This window comes from Propithecus coquereli, unplaced genomic scaffold (genome assembly GCF_000956105.1).
Source record: "Propithecus coquereli isolate 6110/MARCELLA unplaced genomic scaffold, Pcoq_1.0 Scaffold308, whole genome shotgun sequence".
In the NCBI taxonomy this organism is placed as follows: domain Eukaryota; kingdom Metazoa; phylum Chordata; class Mammalia; order Primates; family Indriidae; genus Propithecus; species Propithecus coquereli.
The window spans coordinates 1,599,349-1,618,691 of NW_012148708.1; the positions used below are offsets into that span (position 1 = coordinate 1,599,349).

At 50.3% G+C, this 19,343-nt stretch overlaps 1 protein-coding gene across 2 annotated transcripts in view; it reads right to left on the bottom strand.

Annotated features, from left to right (window-relative positions):
• Positions 1–6,483: 6,483 nt before the first annotated feature.
• The window catches only part of IMPA2 (inositol(myo)-1(or 4)-monophosphatase 2), a 54,874-nt gene continuing 42,014 nt past the window's right edge, over positions 6,484–19,343 (bottom strand). The window contains exons 6-9 of one of the 2 annotated variants that reach the window (XR_001137713.1): positions 14,519–14,627; positions 13,449–13,600; positions 11,755–12,092; positions 6,484–6,701 (exon numbers count right to left, since the gene is read on the bottom strand). Coding sequence is in view for 1 of the 2 variants with exons in the window: in XM_012649995.1 (XP_012505449.1) it covers positions 11,977–12,092; positions 13,449–13,600; positions 14,519–14,627 (377 nt within the window). In the remaining variant the exon portion in view is untranslated. Of the gene's footprint in view, positions 6,702–11,594; positions 12,093–13,448; positions 13,601–14,518; positions 14,628–19,343 lie in introns of those variants that run through there. The other variant, XM_012649995.1, reaches the window with a different exon arrangement.

Here is a 19,343-nt window from a genome sequence, read left to right on the forward strand (position 1 = left end):
TAAAAACCGCCATGCCAGCTTTCTTTTGGCTTCTGTTTGCTTGAAATATTGTTTTCCACCCCTTCGCCTTGAGTCTAAATGCATCCTTGCAGGTTAGATGCGTTTCCTGGAGACAGCAGATGCTTGGCTTGTATTTTTTTATACTTTCCGCCAGCCTGTGTCTCTTGAGTGGGGAGTTCAAGCCATTCACATTTATTGAGAGAACTGATAAGTGCGGCAAATTTCCGTTCATCCTGTTGGCTTGAACTTTGTTGCTTTATTTTCTCTCTTAAGCCATTGTGGTATCTGGCTTTTGATCTTCAGCTTTTGAGTGATTTTACATTTTTGAGTATTTATTGTGCTGATCCATGTGTAACACTGTTTAGAGTACTTTTTGGAGGGCTGGTCTTGTCTTGGTGAATTCCCTCAGTCTTTGCTTATCTGAGAAGGTCTTTATTTCTCCTTCGTATATAAAACTTAGTTTTGCAGGGTAGAAGACTCCAGGCTGGGCATTATTCTGTTTCAAAAGAGTGAGAATGGGGCCCCAGTCCCTTCTTGCTTGTAAGGTTTCAGTTGAGAAGTCTGGTGTTATTCTGATGGGCTTTCCTTTGTATGTTACTTGTTTCTTTCGCCTTTCAGCTTGTAGAAGGGCCTCTTTAGTGGATATTTTGGTCAGTCTGATGACTGCATGTCATGGTGTCTTCCTGTTTGCAATGAATCTCCCAGGAGTCCTCTGACTTTCTTGTACCTGGATATCTACATTTTTAGCAAGGCCTGGGAAATTTGCCTCTATTATATCCTCAAACAGCTTATCTACCCCTTGTGTATTTTCTTCTTCATCCTCAGGGATGCCTATGATTCTCACGTTAGGCCTCTTCACATAATCCCACATTTCTTGCAGGCTTTGCTCTTTTCTCTTATTTCTCTGCTCTGTCTCTGTGACTGACTTATTTAATTGGAAGGTGTTATCTTCAATCCCTGAGATTATTTCTTCTGTTTGATCTACCCTGTTCTTGAGGCCTTCCACTGTGTTTTGTACGTCCTTGAATAAATTCTTCATTTCCAGGAGTTCAGTTTGATTTTTCTTTAATATTTCAGTTTCTTTAGTGAATTTTTCTTCCAAGTCCTGGATTTTTTTTGTGGTTTCTTTGTGTGGGTTATCCATTTTTTTCTTGCATATCATTGAGTTTTCTTGCAATCCATGTTCAAAATTCTTCTTCTGTCATTTTAGTGTTTTGAATTTGGTTAATGTCCATTGCTAGAGAGCTGGTGTTCCTCTTTGGGGGTGTGCTTTCCGTTTGATTCTTCATACTTCCAGAGTCCTTTCACTGAGTCCTTCCCATCTGGACCAGCCGTTGCTTCCCACCTTTCAGTTTTCATCTGGAAAGTAACATGCCCTGTTTATGCTCTGTTCCAGTAGATGCTGTTTAGGAGCAAGGCAGATGGCAGCTGCTGCCTAACAGCCTGGATGTGTGTGCTTCTATGGTTGCTTGATCTGCCGCTAGTATGTTGTTCAGGGTTCTTCTACCACAGTTGGGACACTCATACACTGCTGGTGGGACCACAAACTAGTGCAACCTCTGTGGAAAGCACTATGGAGACACCTTAAAGAGATACAAGTAGAGCTACCATTTGATCCAGCAATCCCATTACTGGGCATCTACCCAAAAGAACAAAAGACATTCTATAAAAAAGACATCTGCACTCAAATGTTTATAGCAGCACAATTCACAATTGCAAAGATGTGGAAACAACCCAAGTGTCCATCAATACATGAGTGGATTAATAAAATATGGTATACGTATACCATGGAGTACTATTCAGCTTTAAGAAACAGTGGTGATATAGCACCTCTTCTATTATCCTGGATAGAGCTGGAACGCATTCCATTAAGTGAAGTATCCCAAGAATGGAAAAACAAGCACCACATGTACTCACCAGCAAATTGGTATTAACTGATCAACACATAACTGCACATATAGGAATAACATTTATCGGGCATCAGGCAGATGGGGGGAAGGGGATGGGTATATGCACACCTAACGGGTGCGATGCGCACTGTCTGGGGGATGGACACGCTTGAAGCTCTGACTGGGGAGGCGGGCAAGGGCAATATATGTAACCTAAACATCTGTACCCCCATAATATGCTGAAATAAAAAAAAAACATGGCTATGGTGAAATCTTCTCGGACCTGTCACCAATTCTGGCCCCTTTCCTGCCCACGTCCTCAGCTGCTCTGAATCCTTCCCTGCCTTTCCCTGTTTGTTTATATGCACGCATTACATGTGGTATTATTTTATGTGGTTTGTCTACATAGTCATCTCATATGTAATGTTCTGCAGCTTACTTTTTTATTCAACAATAAGTAGCTTTTCCTACATATTTTCCTACATTTTCTTCCTCTCTGGGCCTGATAATTTAAAAGGACTTGCATTCCTTAGATAGATAAGTTCTTTTCTTTTCTCAACTTGTCTGCCTGTATATTTATGTCCATCTTTATGTCATATAATACATGATATATTCTTACCTCTGGATGGTACTGCCAAAATCAATTTATAAAATCCTTCAAAGTTCTAGTTTAATTGGCTTAGAAAAAATAAACACTTAAATTATTTCTGAAACTCTCAGCAATATAGGAACTAACAAACATTTTTTAAGTTCACTTGATCTAGAATAATTTTTGGTAGATAAGCCTAGTGTAAAATTGTTGTTTTAATAAAAACAACAGCAGCAAGAGGTACGCTTTCAAAGTCGTCAGCATTGAATATAATGCAGACGTACAATTTTTATTCTACCTGGGTTAACTAGTCAAATAAGTGTTAGGCTTAAAATATTCACCCTCCCCAAACTTCCATCTAAATCTCCTATAAAACCCACTGCTCTCTACTGTATTAGGCAGTAGTCTGTGCCAGACCACTGGGGAGATAAAAGAATGAAATGGAAAAGGGGAACTTACTCTCCTTATCTCTCAAGGTTGTTTGGGAAGAATTGGTTTACTCCTCCCAGAAAAACCCTCTGTAAAACCCCAGGCTCTCCCTTTTTCTCTGGTGGACGCTCTTTGGCCTCCACCCTTCTGCACCCAGCTGCTCAAAATAAACAGCATTTTGCTACACATGAGGCTTTGTGTGTCTCTCTCGGCTCTGGACCTAAAAATAAGCTTATGTTATCTCTATAGGTGTTTGAGATTTTTAAATTATAAATTCAACCTACAAAAGAAATGTACAGTAAAAATGAACTGATGTATGTCAGGCATGGCAGTAGGAAAAAAAGGAAGAGCCATATGTTTAACTTTTTAGGCTCTTTGCTTCTGCGATATTTGGTACGTGGCTAACATGCATATGCTACAAAATTTGTCAACAAGAAAACACCTTAAGATGATGGGTAGCCCCGTTTAATGAATAGCAAAGTTTTCATAAACAGTCAAAACATAATTGTCAGGAACATGAGAATTAAATAAATGTAAGTGGGATATGAGTTTATAAATAAAATTTTAAGGATGATTATGTCTGCCTAAAAGTTGTTTCCAAAATCTTTTTGGTAACAAAGATAAGCTAAATGTTAGATATTCACTAAATATCCAGGAACATTTCCAAATAAGATAAAATACTGAAACATTAATTACTGAACATAAATTTACCTACTTTTGGCTTCTTATTTTTACAGAGACTAAAGATACTGAAATATGTTAGTAAACATTTTCTTTTGCCACACTGAGAAATTGTGCTATTGAAGAAGCCTTGCCTCTAGAAATAATGGAGTATTCGTAAATATGCTAATCTACCGCACAATGCTGGTATGGGACAGTTCACAACTGTCCACTTCCTCATTTTCCCTGGAAATAAAGGTTACTCAGGGTTAGGAATTTTAATTACTACATGTAAATTAAACTGTCAGGTTGACAGTTCTCTGTTCTTGGTTCTTGGTGTGCTCATGGCCAAAGAATGACCAGACACACCAAAAGCAAGGCAATCATGAAACGAGGTTTATTGAGGAAGGGCAGGATAGGTTTACAGAGCAAGAGCAAGATACATCACGCGTCACAGAAGACAAATGAGCCCCTGTCATAACAAGAGGCTCTGGGTATGGTCTGGAGTCATGTTTTATAGATGTCACCACTGAACCACTTTGATGGACAGTTAATGACATGAGAATTAGCCTCAGGTTACTCTAGGTCACTTCCAAATCCTACTGTGCCCGGGCTGCCTGGGACCGGGGCATTCCCTGCATTCTTTTGCAGATTGGCAGGCGTTCCTCCTTCTCCCAGGTGTGGCAATTGCTTAGGACAGGACCAAGAGTGGGGCGGCACCAGGACGGGGCACCCGTCCTTGTCCTTCTTTCCAGGTGTGGCAATTGCCTGAGATAGCACCAAGGTAGGGCACCTGCCTTTGTCCCTGGGAAAGCCCGAATCCCTCACCAGCCACCTAAAGTTTCTACTAGGAATAGTACGGTGGGAAGGAAACTGTTTGCAAAATATGCAAGGAAAGTAGGATGTTTTCAGTAAGGAAAAGTATTGTGACGCAGTACTTCTTAAATCAATTCAGATCACTGTGAAACAACACTTAACGTTACTTATCTATTTAACAAAGGGACAATAAAAAATTTCAAACATAAATAATGGGGAAACTTCCCCTTTGCTCCCAGAAGTTTCACTGAAAGATCAACTCACAATAAGGCAGATTAATGAGAGAAAGGGGTTACAACTTTATTTACTGTGCACACACGCGGAATCACAGAGTGGTTACTCAGTACCCCAGTGGGGTCCAGAAGTTTACATACCCTCATTTTGGAGGGCAGTGGGAGATGAGGAGTACAGGTAATTCTGTTGAGGGGCAATAAATGGTTGCTAGGGAGGATGAATGGATACTCGGGAGAATGAATGGATGGGGGAAACAGATTACTTGTAAATGATTCTCTTTGGAAATTAAATGAACCCGAGAGACAGGTATTATTTTTCAAATGGATTGGGCCAGGTCCGGTTGCATTCTTGATCTTGCTTCCTGCAGTGGATATTGAGGTAATGGGGGCCGGCGGGGAGGAGGAAAGATAATTGTTTTCCCAGGTGGGTCTGGATCTCAGGCAGACAAAGAAACTTCGGGAGAGCTGATGATGGATGACGGGGAGGGGAGGTCTTTCCGTCAATCCGGTGTGTCAGAATGCCATGTTCTGGGATAAAACATCTCTGATTTCCTTCAGTATACACGGTGTGAAGCACGTACTCCGAAGGAGAGCAGTTTCGTCCTAAAGTGGCGCCTGAATGGAGGCGGCAAGTTGCAAAGGGTCTTTGAGGAAAAAAAGGGAGCAGAGGGAATCTCACGTCACGCTAAGATTTAATGGATTTATTATAAGAGTTTAAAATGAGCTTTAATTACGCACACACAGTGAAGTATTATCGAGGCTTAAAAAAGAAGAAAACCCTGTCACGGGCAACATCATGCATGGCCACGGCTGTTGGTACTTTCCCACGCGTCGTCCCGTGACTCCCTCCCGATGGCCCTGAGGGAGGCCGGCCAGGCCCACCTCGCCCATTTCCCTGGGGACCACAGAGAGGTGGTGTGACTTTCTCAGGGTCACACAGCCCCTTGAACATGTTTCCCGACTCCTGGTCTGTCTGGACAATGACACGGACACACTAGGACAAAGGTTCTACCTTTTATCAGGGATTGGATTATAAAGGCACTAGAACATCTGACAACTCCTGTCCACAAGGCGCTTTGAGTGAACTGTGGAAATAAAGGCAAAAAATCAGGGGGAAGCATTTGCAAGCCTGTGAGTGGGCATCCGAAGGAACGGCCTCACCAAAGATCAGGTGAGCGCCGCTTGGTACCGGGAGCCATTGCGCTGACCCTGCCGGTCACAGAAGCGAGCAGCCCGGCCGTTTCCCGGAGGCTCACTGGCGCGGAGGGCGAGGCCAGCCCGGAGTCCGGAGGGAGCCTGTGCCCTGCCCTGGCTCCGGCTCTGCCCCGTTCCCCGAGGCCGGCTCTGCTCCTCCTGAAGCCGCGGCGATGACGCTCGCGCCAGCAGCTCCCCAAGTCAGCCCCGGTCCCCGACCAGGCGAGTGTGGGGCAGGCCGTAAGACATTTAAGAACCAAGAAACATTCCACGAAGAATGAGCCTTTTATCTCAAAACGCACTTGGAAGAATTTAAGGAATTTCTTGCACATCTGTATAGAAGAGCTGTTCTGAGTATATTCTGAGAAAATAAAAACTCATAAATCTAGGGGGCGGCGGGGGAGGGAGGAGGGGACGGGTATTTGCATACACAAAGAGTGCAATGCGCACCACCCGAAGGATGGACATATTTGAAACTCGGACTTAGGGGGGAAGGAGGGGACAAGGGCAACATATGTAACCTAAACATCTGTACCCCTATAATATGCTGAAATAAAAAAAAAAACTCATAAATCTAAGCCTAAAGGGGTAATTAGCAATTTGGAGAAATTTGAGCATACGTTTTCAACTCTCATTTAAAAAACCCACACTATTTATTGAAAAGTCCTATTAAACAAAATTTGTGCAAACAGAGCAGTAAGATGACAAATCAAGCTATTTCCAGAGACGAAAGAAAAACCAGTCTCCTCGAGGGTGCCTGTGGCCGAGTGGCTGGAACTATCTGGTGGCTTGGAAAGACAGGGCACTTGGGCAGGTACTGGATCGGCTGTTTCTTCAAAGGCAAAACTATTACAAAACGTGGCAAGACACAGTGCTCACTCAGGAGTGAACCTGTGGAAATATGCAAAAAGTTAATTAAAAACAAGATTTATTGACTTTCACAGATGGAAAACACAGACTTCTCTATTCCCGACAGTAACACTGGCCAGGCAGAGGGAAAGCGGCTGGAAAGAGCCTGGAGATCTTCGATACACGAACGTCACAGGTACCCTGGGGGCCTCGGTCTCCTTGAATGACTTGCCCATGGTCACATGGCTAATCAGCATAGAGCCAAACCTGAACTCAGACCGAGAATTCTGATCCTTGTCCAGCTACACTTCTATAGATTCATTCTCTCTTTTTTTTGAGACAGAGTCTCACTCTTTTGCCTGGGCTAGAGTGCCGTGGCATCAGCCTAGCTCACAGCAACCTCAGACTCCTGGGCTCAAGCAATCCTCCTGCCTCAGCCTCCCGAGTAGCTGGGACTACAGGCATGTGCCACCATGCCTGGTTAATTTTTTTTTTCTATATATTTTTAGTTGTCCGATTAATTTCTATTTTTAGTAGAGACGGGGTCTCGCTCTTGCTCAGGCTGGTCTCGAACTCCTGAGCTCAAACGATCCGCCCGCCTCGGCCTCCCAGAGAGCTAGGATTACAGGCGTGAGCCACCGCGCCCGGCCAGATTCATTCTCTCTTGAATATTCTTTTCCTAATCTTTAAGCATTCAAAATTTATGGTCGATGTTTCAAAATCCCAAGTGTATGCCTAAAAGACACTATGTTCAAAATGTCGAACGTTATCATATTTTGGTATTGCTTTTAAATTTCTCCTTTTCCTTCTAACACATGCAGCTTTCAAAGAAGGCGCCCTCATACTTCATTTTCATGGTATCTTCACTGTCTTAAGTAGTTCACTCAAGGCAGGAAATAAAATGGCTAAAGACTGGGGACACGTAAATATAGAGACTCATATTTAGGAAAAATACTTTTAAACTGTTACACTGTCAGAGTGCTGACACACTCCCAGCACCACCGAAGTGAGCACGGGGGAGCCGCCAGCGCGGACGGCAGCGAACACCCCGGGCCGCCTGGCGTGGCGTTTCCGTCGTGGGGACTGAGGGCAGGCGGTTCTGCTCGCTGCACCCGACACATATCTGGCGTGGACACGATCACTCAGGGGCCACGGGACAACTGTATTTCAAGCACAACCCTTAACACAGCATTCACTTTTGCCCTGGGGCGTCTGTGAAGCCTGCGGCCTCTTGGATCTGCAGCCCAGCAAGCGGGGCCGAGCCCTCCCCCAGGCCTCCCAGCGATGGGAGACTCCCCACCCTCGCACACCCTGAGCGTCTACGTCCAAGTTCCTGCGCGCCGCGTCCAGCTCCCGAAGAGCGAAGCCGGCCACTGTGAAGACGGCAGCGGAGGCTCCCCAGGGTGACACAGCGTTCAGGGGAGGAGCTCACGGAACAATTTTAAAAAGCAATCATGACCTTTTCCTATGGAAAATGCAGCAAAGTATGAACCTACACGACTTAGAGACTCGTACCTCACTTGGACACACCACCTCTTCTAACACGCGTGTGAGAGCTCCCCGGGTCAGTTATTCTATCATCTGAGCCCCGAAACCTCCCCAGCCCCGTCCTGCTCCTTCCCCCACCAGAAACCTACACAGCTCACGCCCCTCCGCTGGAATAACTGTTTTCATTTCATTTATATCGCTAATCTTCAAAATTTGTCACAACTAACGTCACTGGGAAAATCGAATCCAAGTTCTCACATATTTTGGTTGCCCCAAATTAATTTGAACCTGGCTTTAACATATAACATATATGTCGCACACATGCGCACACAGGATTCTGTGGGAAGGATGAAGACGGTGTCGGCTGGAGGTGTCCAGGCAGTCCCCACACTCTTGAACTTCAGCACTGCTGAGTGCACAGACGGTGTCTCTCTGCCTGTGACCCGGGGCTCCAGAAGTAGCAACACACGACACGGCTCCCACAGAGCAAGGCAGGCACTTGGAAGAATTTCTGCTGGCTTCTGGAAAAGGCTAAGGCACCAGTGGCCCTGAGGTCCCCAGCAAGTCGTTCCACACCAGGCAGGATCTGCCCAATTCACAGCTGTGCCAGGCGCAGGGCAGTGGCCAGGCTGGCACACATTTCTCTGTGTGTGACGGAGAAGCAGGATAAAGACTGGGAAGGAGGCGGCAGCCCGAGACATCGGGATTAGGGGCAGCAGAAAACTCCTTTCATGCTGTCCTAGAGTTACTTTAGCAGAAACAGAACCCAGAAGAAGATGCTCTGCCACTCTCTGCCTGCTCACCCCGGTTCTGTTTGTGACACACCTGTGGAGCGCCCGTCCCAAGTGTCCTGGATGTGCACTGCGTGGAGCTGGGACCCGCAGCTGGATACCTGGGTGATCTGGTTCTCGAATTCACCTGGGGAAGCTCGCGGTGGAAGGTTCTGGGTGCTGGTGAAGTGCTCACATCTACTGAGTGCCAGTGACATGCAGGGCACTGGCCAGGTCTTCACGCGCCCCCCATTCAGTGCCCTCTGCACCTGTCAGGAGGCAGCAGCTGAGAGCAGGCGGCCTGGCCTCCGGGCGGTGGGAGGAGCCGGCGCTTCCAGCCAGCTCCAACAGACGCCCGCCCAGCCCGCGGCTGCCCCCTCACTCCTTCCCTGTGTGAGGCCTTCCCTTTAGGGCTGCCCTTATGGAGTCAGAGTGTCACAGAATTGTCCGCAACGCTAGGACTCCAATCCGGCTCCACTGTGTGACAACAGGCGCGTAACTTGCTCCGGCCCTGCCTGGCCCGGGCTGGGTCCTCCCGACCCTGCTCCACGCTGCCTGGTCCCATCGCACAGTGGTTGCCGCATGGGCAAGACTGCTACAGGGAATCTTTGAAGACTGGAGACTGGAAACAAAACAGGGAATAACGCAGATTCCGTAAAATAGACCGACATAAAATAAACCAAGATTTCAGATTATTAAGAGTCACTCTGCGTGGTGCTACCCAACAGAACACTCTGAGACGATGAAGTATCTGCACTTTCTCTGCACTGCCCGGCATGGCAGCCACCAGCTACATGTGAGAACTGAGTACAGGAAATGTGGCCAGAGCCACCAAGGAACTGAGAGCTTTTAAGTTTAATTTCATTTTAATTAATTCAACTTTATGTAGCTGCACGTGGCTAGTGGCTGTTGTGTTAGCACAGCCCTATAAGCCTGGATTTCGGCAAGACCTCTGGCAGGATCTCCTGCCATCCTCTGGCAGTGCAGTGAGCCGGCTGCAGCACAGTGACTGTGGCCACCCTCAGAGGTGGCCGAGGACCCATGAGCAGCGGGAGAGCTCTTGGGTGAGGTGCTGAAGGACTCAGCGCTTCTCTGGATCCGCCGCCGTTCCCCCGATTTGAATGAGAGCTGTTGACGGCAGGCTGAGCAAACGTGAAGATAAGAAGCTCCCAGAGATGGGCACCGGGCTGGAAGGGAGCACCAGGGTCCAAGGAGACCCCGACAGCTGCGGCATGGGTAGCGGGAATGAGGTGACACAGCGAGGACAAAACAGGTGTCCCGCCAGGGCTTTACCACCCAGCTGAGCAAGGCCCGTGGCGGAGTGTGCCTCAGCAGCTGTGCGCTCGGGGCTCCGGCCAAACCAAGGGCTTCCACAGGGTGACACACATGACCAAGGGGCAGAAGGGAACCTGCGCTGGCTCAGCAGAGGACAGGGCGGCGGCACGCTCCTCAGTGACTGCGGGATGGCACGCCCAGGCGGAGGGGTCGCCCGCGGTGCCCGGGGAGGGGACAGAGCTGCATAACCTGGGGGACAGTGGTGGCGAGAGGGTCACTGTTCCTCAAACACCAGCTATTCACGGACCTGACAGTCAAAATCAGAACAGAGACGGACGTTATCATGGAACATTCTAACAATGTGGAAGACCTCAGTGTGGGGTGGGCGGTCTCTGGAAGAATAATCCGTCTCCACTGGGGGATCGACGAGAGGCGGGACGTGGTCAGGAAGGTGCGGGAGACCCAAGGCTCGGAGGGCCCCCCCCCCCCCCAAACCCGGGCCCCAACCAAAACGAATCCCGCCCCAACGGCCCCCAAGCCCAAAAAAAAACCAAAGCCCCAAAGCCCCCGGGCCGGCCGGGCCCCCCCGGCCAACCCAACCGGAACAAAAAAAGAAAACCCCTCCTTTAGACAGTAAATTTATCAAAAAGCAGCCGGGGGAAGCGGAGGCAAGGCGTCAGGGCATTGTGTTCCCAAAGAATCCTCCTCCGTGGAATCCCTCTCGGATTGTCCCCGGGCAGTGACCGGGCCTCTGTGGCCGGCCCAGGACGGCTGAGGCCAGGGTGCCCGAGTGGCCCGAGCGCCTGCAGCAGGGTCGCGTGGCCGGCCAGGGCTGACAAAAGCGACGGGGTTATGTTAGGGCCGCCCTCCGCCGTTGGCGGTGAGGAGCCAGACCGCAGCCGCCAGGGAGACGCCCGAACACCCTGCACAGGTTGGCGGCAAACTAGGAAGATGAGAGGAAACCTCAAGAGTAGGTTGGAATTTTCTCTGTCTTGAGACCGACCTTCCCAATTCTCACACTGCAGAAAGGATACCTGGCTGTTAATAGGCTCGTTGGGATGAGTCTCATCGGGAATCTGCTTCCTGACGAGAAACAACCAAGGCCCAGAAAATAGGGTGCAACTTTCCCCTGTTAACTGGATCACGAGAACAGCGTTTCAGAGGTTTGTTTCTGGGCTGTTAGTTTTCCTTCAGTCGGTCCCCCGTCTTAGACTTTGAGCACTGACACGACAATTACTGAAGCCGCTGCAGAGTGCTTATCCAAGGCGGCCAGCGTCGCACACGGTCAACCTTGGCTTTCGCAGGCAGCCCCTCCCGGACAGCCTGCGCCTGCAGCCGCGGGCTCATGGGAAGCAGCTCCCACGGTGGCACAGGCGGCCAGGGTGCACTCTGGCTCTGCTCGACTGCACTCGAGTGGCACGGGGGCCTGGGAACGAGCCTGCGTGACTGCAGTCCTAAAGCCTATACCTGAGATTCGTATTCTGGAAAGAATCAAGGTTGGATTATCAACACGCATTTCGTAGGAGATTCGGGCTCTGGCTGACGGAGGAACGTGTACTAACCTGAAAAGGTACACGCGGTTACAGAGAGAAACCAGCTAAACACCAAATCCCGGTGAAAGAGAAGCGGATTTAAAAGGCCTGCCGCACACTTTAGCAGGACATTTCCCTCCGGGGTAGCAGGGAGCAAAGCCTGAGACGCTGGCCCGGAGCGCAGCACCTCTCCCCAGGGAGCCCCGCAGCACCCCACGGAGGCCTTCCGAGTCGCTCTGCTGTCTGCCGCTGTCACTTCTCATCGTCCCGCCCATAGTTAATAGTCTGCAAGGCCTGAGCTATGAGCATTGCCATCTCTCGGGTGCCGGCAGCAACCACTCTGCAAGACATGAGGTCGAGGGGTCCACCTGGGGAAGACAGGGGGAGAGAGCCGGGTCCCGGGTTACTGGAAAGGGCCGGACAATCTTGCGTAACAACTTACCGCACACGCGCCACAGAAAACAGCGCCCGGGGCCATGCCGAGTCCCAGTGCCTGCAGCAAACCGGTGGGCTAGGAGCGAGCCCAGCAAGGAAGAGAGGGACGGGGCCTGTCACCTCCCACCCGTCCAGGGCTGTACAGACCAACGAGTCCCGAAGCTGCCGCCGTCTTAGAGACTACGCTGGGAGAACGTAAAGCGCGGTGCAAGGCCAGCGTGGTCAGACAGGAGGAGGAGCCATCCCTCCCTGCCCCGACTGTGCACGTGCGTCGGCCGGGCCTTGTGAATCCAGGGCTCTGACTCCGCAGTCTGGGCAGGGCTGAGCAGCCCGTCCACAGCCCCACGGGTGCCCCCTGCCTGGGAACCACACTCTGAGCAGCTGGGGGTAGACGATGCAGCCCTGCGTCTTCCTGGGGGTAGGAAACAGGACTGACCGCGTGACTGGAGACCTGCGCGCACACGCTCGAGCCTCCAGGTGCTCGTGGTAGAATCCAGAGCGCTGGGGGCCTTTAAAATGTGAAACGTGCCCACTTAGCCCACTGCGGCTCACATCTCTTCATTTTTATACCTTTCTGTTAGCGCAACCAGGGTCCTTCAAAGGAGAAATAGGAAAAAGGAGAACTCTAACTTCAAATGATCCACTTTCGTACCCAATAGTTAAGCGTGGGCCACAGCATTTCTGCAACAAGCTCTGGGCTGAGAGCCAGGGGAGAACGGGTCTGGCCAGACCCACCCGGCCTCTGACTCTCCTCCGGTCTGTCTGAAGTAAGCGGACACGGTAGGGAGCGTGACGTAGGGGCTCACTCGTGCTCCCGGGCCAGTCACTGGGACTCGTGTGACCTCAACGCAGAGGACTAGGCCATCTTCCCGATCCACGCTCCTGAAACCCAGCAGGAGGCGAGTGCCCTGGACCGGTGCTGATCCAGCACCAAGCCGTGGGGTCGTGGGGAAGCACCTGACCTCAGATACCTGGGGGACACCACACCTGCTCTGTCTACCTCGATGGATTCTGTGGCATCTGGGTGTGTGTGGAAGCCCCTAGAAAACCGTTGACGGTGTGTGAGCGTGAAGTGCCACTGTTCTCCGGTCAAGCACCCTGATCCTGCAGCCTGGCGGGGTGGCGGGAAGGAGGCCAGGCCGAGGGGTGGGGTGGCACCGCCCTCATGGCGCCCTTGCACAGAAACTCTGGGGGGGGGGTTCAGTGTGATAGGGACCCCTGGAAGCGCCCCGCCCACGGCATCACTCAGTCTAGTTTCTGCAGCTGTGCCCGGGGACAGCGGGGCTCACCCGAAGTGTCCATCACAATGCCGCCTGCTTCTCTGATGATGACTGTGGCGGCTGCCAGGTCCCAGCAGTGCAGGCCAAACTGGTAGTACGCGTCGGCGGCGCCGGAGGCCAGGTGGCAGAGCGCCAAGGTGGAGCTTCCGATCACTCGGACCCTGCGGGAGAGGGAAGGAGGGCGGCCGCAGGTGGAGGTGGGGTTCTTCATGCAGCGTGCGGCCGACTTCACCCGTCACCCCGCCTGGCACGTAGCCTCAGAACCCTCGAGATGTGGCTAGTGCAGCGCAGACCTGAATTTCTTTTTTTTTTTTTTTGAGACAGAGTCTCACTCTTTTGCCCAGGCTAGAGTGAGTGCCGTGGCGTCAGCCTAGCTCACAGCAACCTCAAACTCCTGGGCTCAAGCGATCCTCCTGCCTCAGCCTCCCGAGTAGCTGGGACTACAGGCATGCGCCACCATGCCCGGCTAATTTTTTCTATATATTTTTAGTTGTCTGATTAATTTCTTTCTAATTTTAGTAGAGACGGGGTCTCGCTCTTGTTCAGGCTGGTTTCGAACTTCCTGAGCTCAAACAATCCACCCGCCTCGGCCTCCCAGAGAGCTAGGATTACAGGCGTGAGCCACCGCGCCCGGCCAAGACCTGAATTTCTAATTTCCTTGGGCTTGACTTTCAATGTGCTCACGGCACAGACCCGCAGGCAGGGTGAGCGACGAGGCTGGGCCGGAGTCACCATCGAGGGGCAAATCAGTGCACCATCTGTCTGAAGCCCGGGCCACTTAGGGACAGGACTCTAAGGACACGCAAGGTGCGCTGGCTGGGAGCCCCGAGATCATCTACGCAGATTCTTTAAACACCCATCGGAAGGGACACAGGTCCCGCAGCCACTGCAGCGCCGCGTCGCACGGAGGCCCGACCCGCCGCCCAGCTTCCCTGGGCCTGGTGTCGCCACGTGGCGCACTCGGCCCCCTCCTGCTCCTGCCACACAGGGGTGTCCTCGAAACCCTGGGGGTTTTTAGCAAGAGTGTGTTTGGTGCCTTCCCCTCTGGCCAGAGGTGCTCCGGAACTGAAAATCCGTACCCGTGAGCCTTGGCGTGGAGCAGCCGCTCCATGTTGCTCAGGAACAGTTTCAGAGTCGCAGGGTCACGCTTGGGGCCGATTTCCGTTAGCACCAAGGCCTTGGAGAGATCTGCAACAGAAAGAATTCCCATCGTCAGAAAAACCAACCGCGCAGTCGGGGTTTTTCCTGAGCAAACCTCACATGTGAGCCTTTCCTTCTAGAGTAAGGATCATTCAGGAGTGGTTTTTCCACAGAGCTTTCTGACAGCCACGTTGAAAAACAAGGACACGGTGGAGAGAAGAGCAAACTCCACGCTCGGACTGTTCCATCGTCACCCCCGTCAGACCGTCTGTTTCCGACGGCCGAGGGGCAGACTCCTCAGTTCTCCCTTTTCTGGGATACTTCGTCTTACACAGATGGCACGGAGACCTTGGAAGGATCTGGAGGCTTATGAAAATCACCATCATTCAATCACAAATAAAACCAAAACGACTCCAAATTGGCAACGCTCAATGTTTGGAGGAAAAAAAAAATGCCTCACTCTCTCACTGCTGTGATCACAAAGACGGAACTATATCCTTGGAGGAAGCAACTTTCGGTAACGTTGTCTTTGGAAAGGGAAGCTTCGACCCTCTGGACACAGCGGAGGCTGGCGCCTGTCATTTCTGGGCCCTCTCACGGCTCCCGCCGCAGGCGGTGTGCTGGGCACACGTTTACGTGACGGGCCGCGGCGCTGCCAGCCGCCAGGATGGGTGAGCTGGCTGGGGGCCAGGGACGTGCCTGGGACCGCGTCTCCGTCCCTGACTCACTGCTGGGGGACTGGCGTGGTTTGTCCCTGCTTTCCGCACACCCGAACACAGCCAAACCTCAGCGATGTCCCGTCAGGCCTCCCTGCTCAGGCAGGACGTAGCCAAACCAGGTGCGCTTAGGTGACAAGACAAAGCCACTCCACGAGGGAGGGAAAACCGCCTCTGTTAAGCTATTTCACTCAGGGGCCCAATTCCGTGTCACCGATTCTGAGTCACCCTCTTACCTAGGAAATCTCTCAGACTAAACCTGAGATGTTTGCCCCTCTGCTTCTACGGGAGCTCTCATTTAAAAAGAATCTGACACTATGTACGACACTAACTTTGTGGGGAAATTAATTCTGAATTATAATATTTTAGTTGAAAATGCCCCTTTGAAAGATAATGTATGGTAACTTGGGCAGTTCCTGTTAAATGAAAATTAAAAACAGAAATTGGACTCACCAAAGAGGAGAGACATATGGCCAGAAACCATACGAAAATATGGTCCACGTCACACGTCATGAGGGAGACGCAAGTTAACACAGCAAGGAGACACGACTACACAGCGTAAGAGTGGCCCAAACCCAGAACGCCGCCCACACCAGAGGCCGGCCAGGACGCGGAGCAGCAGGAACTCTCGTCCACTGCAACGCTTTGGAAAACTGAACACACTCCTGCCATAGGATTCGGCAGTGGTGCTCCCTGGCAGTCACCCAAAGGAGCTGAAAACTTACGTTTCCACACAAAAACCTATAAATGAACATTCATAGCAGCTTTATTTATTATTGCCACAACTCGGAAGCAATCGAGATGTCCTTCAGGACAGGAACAGTAAACTGTGGTCCATCGGAACAGCACAGTATCATTCAGCGCTAAAAGGAAACGAGCCATCAAGCCACGAAGACTCGGAGAAACCCTCAGTGCCTATTAGCAAGGGGGAGACGCCAGTGGGAAAAGCACGCACTGCGCAACTCCGACTGCGCGGCACGCTGGACAAGGCAAAACCGCGGAGACAGTGAAAAGATCGGCGGCTGCAGGGCTGGCGGGGAGGGGTGAACAGGGGAGCACAGGGGGACGTCAGGCAGTGAACTAGTCTGCACGGTGCTGCAGTGGCGGACGCGTCCTTTACACATTTGTCAAAAGAATGTGCAGCACAGCAGGAGTGAGCCTGAACGTAGCCACGGACGTGGGCGGTAACGATGTATCGGCGCAGGGTCCTCAGCTGAAACAACGCCGGCTGTGGGGGTGTTGCTGGCAGGGGACGCTGCATGGGTGGGAACCTGGGAACTTTCTCTCTGCACCCCGGCTCGATTTTTCTGTGAATTCAATAAAGCAGAAGGAAGACGGAAGAAAAGAGAAGAAAAGAAAAAACTGGATAGCTCGCATGTTATTTTAGCCAGGAAAATCAAGGGAGGATGAACTGTCCCAGAGGAGGCCATGCAGGGCAAAGGAAGTGCAGTGGCAGTGACATCCTGCCTAAGCCCACCCTATTTCTTTCCTTGTTTTCTTGAGACAGGGTCTTGCTCTGTTGCCCAGGCTAGAGTGCAGTGGCGTCATCATAGCTCACTGCAACCTTGAATTCCTGGGCTCAAGTGATCCTCCTGCCTCAGCCTCCCGAGTAGCTGGGACCACAGGCATGCGCCACCATGCCCAGCTAATTTTTCTATATTTTGAAGAGATGGAGTCTTGCTATGTTGTCCAGGCTGGTCTCCAACACCCAGATGCAAGCAATCCTCCCACCTCAGCCCCCAAAATGCTGGGATTACAGGTGTGAATCGTTGCACCCATGCACCCCCAATCCTATTTCTAATTTACTTCAGATCTTACACACACCCATACATGTACCCACAGTATTTTTTAAAAACATTTTTGTAGGTTATTCTGTTACTGTTTTGATATAAAAACATCTTGCATACGTCCTTTACCATCAGTACCTTGCTCTAATCGACTACATCCTATTCCATTCAGTGCAATTTATTTAACCATTGCCCTAGAGATGAACATTTTCCATTTTTCTTATAAACAATTCTAAAATAAATGTCTGTCTACATAGGTCTGTGTAGTCACATTGATTTTTTTAAAGATAGACTGATAGCAGTAGGATTTCTGAATCAAAGGGTGTATATATTTTAGGTTTTGATATAATTTTCCAAGCTGCCCCTGTGAAAAGCTGCATCAATTTTACACACCTTCCAGCAACCTCACCAGGGTATGAGGGACCCTGTACTATTTTCATGTCCCTAGCAAGTATCCCTTACTGCTGGATATATATTTAAGAGAGATTCTCTGAGAGATAAGATGAAGAGAATGAAGTCCGTACACACAGGGCGTTCCCTGGCTCCAGTCTCAACCACCCTGGGCAGATGTTAAGGAAGACACTGAAGATCCCCCCAGGAACTAGGAAGCTGAACGGTGAATTTCCACAGGGAGACAAGCACCTGCTCCTAACCAGGAACAGAAGACAGGACCCCTCGCCGAGGCCAAGGCCTGGCCCAGTCTCTGCACCTGAGAAGGGCTGACTGCAGGGTGAGTGGAGGGAAGTCGCGGGTGCCAGCCTGGGCAGGCAGACTCCTCCCGCCAGGCTGATGCAGGGAGGGCAGCCTGGAGTTAGGCAGCGTGAAGGTACGCAGGTGGCATGGACCAATGCGGGAGTACAAACCGCAACAGCGGAAACGGTGGGTTGGGGACTTTCCTTCCGCCAGGGCACGCGCAGAGGAATGGAGAACCTGTCAGCAGGTAACCTTTCTCCACTAGCATAGCAAAAATCACACCCCCAGCGCCATAAGAGTCTGGAGCCAGCCACACAAGGACAGAAAATGGGAGGGTACGTGACTCTGGGAATCTCCCCCCACTTCCCTGAAAGGACATGAATAGTCCACCCCCAGCTGAACATATTATTAGAGATTAGCATAAAGGGCGACCCTAACCCCGGGATGACACTCTCCCTCATTGGAGCAGCCCACTCTCCGCTGACCTGGAGACTGTACTACACTTTCTATACTCTGTCCTTAAACTCAGGGTCTTTTCCACTCATGGGACAGACCCGTTCCTCTCTCTGGAACTTACTTTCGATTTGCAATAAAAGCTGCGTGCGTGCAAGTGCTTTGTGTCTGTCTCCTCTCCAGCGCAGCCCAGCCTGCAGTTCTTCCAAGCACGGGACCGAAGAACCAGGATGAATCTCTCTCTAAACCAACCCCCACGCCAGGGCTACTTCGCAAAGGGAAGTTGAGTCGTGTGGAGGAAACTGCCATCTCTCACAGTTACCGCGTCCTGGCTCTCTCCCAGACAGCACGCCCAGCCCGTGTCACCAAGGTGAGGTGACCTGCTCGTGAGGTGGTGCCAGATCTAAACTCAGGCCAGATGCTGATTTTGTCAAAGAAAGGGGTTTGTTCCCCGTTTTCCAATTTGTGAAAGGATTGCTGTGCGTCCGGCACCTTCTTCTGGTTGCCATGAATTCATTCTTTCTTGTCCTTGCCCGCGTATTAATATTTTTTCCCCAGTGGAATCAAGAACAGAGTAAAGAGGAAGTCTGAGTGCTGCCACCTGTAGGCAAAATGCTTTCTACCGTTTTATGTTTCTTCACATAAGGAGAAAAAGGCAATTTATTACGATCTCTACTTAATACTGTCTTGTGATTATTTCTGACTGGTTTTCCACAATTACTATAATTTTTGCATTTTATTACCCTTTGTCCTATATTTACCACAACATTTTAGCTCTTAATCGAATACTTAAATGTTTTTAATTTAAAATATTCTGTGATTTCATGGGGGGACAGAGATATTCTATAATGGGTATGGCGTACATGTTTGAGATAATAATAAATTCGGAAACGCATAGTGGTGACGGTCACACAACACTGTGAAGGTAATTACTGCCACTGAATAGCATGCTTAAAAAAAATTTCAATGGCAAATCTTATATATATTTTACCATGATAATAAAAAATCTAGTAGATTTTGAAGTAAGGCATCTCTGTATATTCTTTCAGTAAACAGATTTTAGGGCGAAAAAAGGTCTGTGACTTCTGCCAGTTTGAAAACCCTTTTTCAGGTTG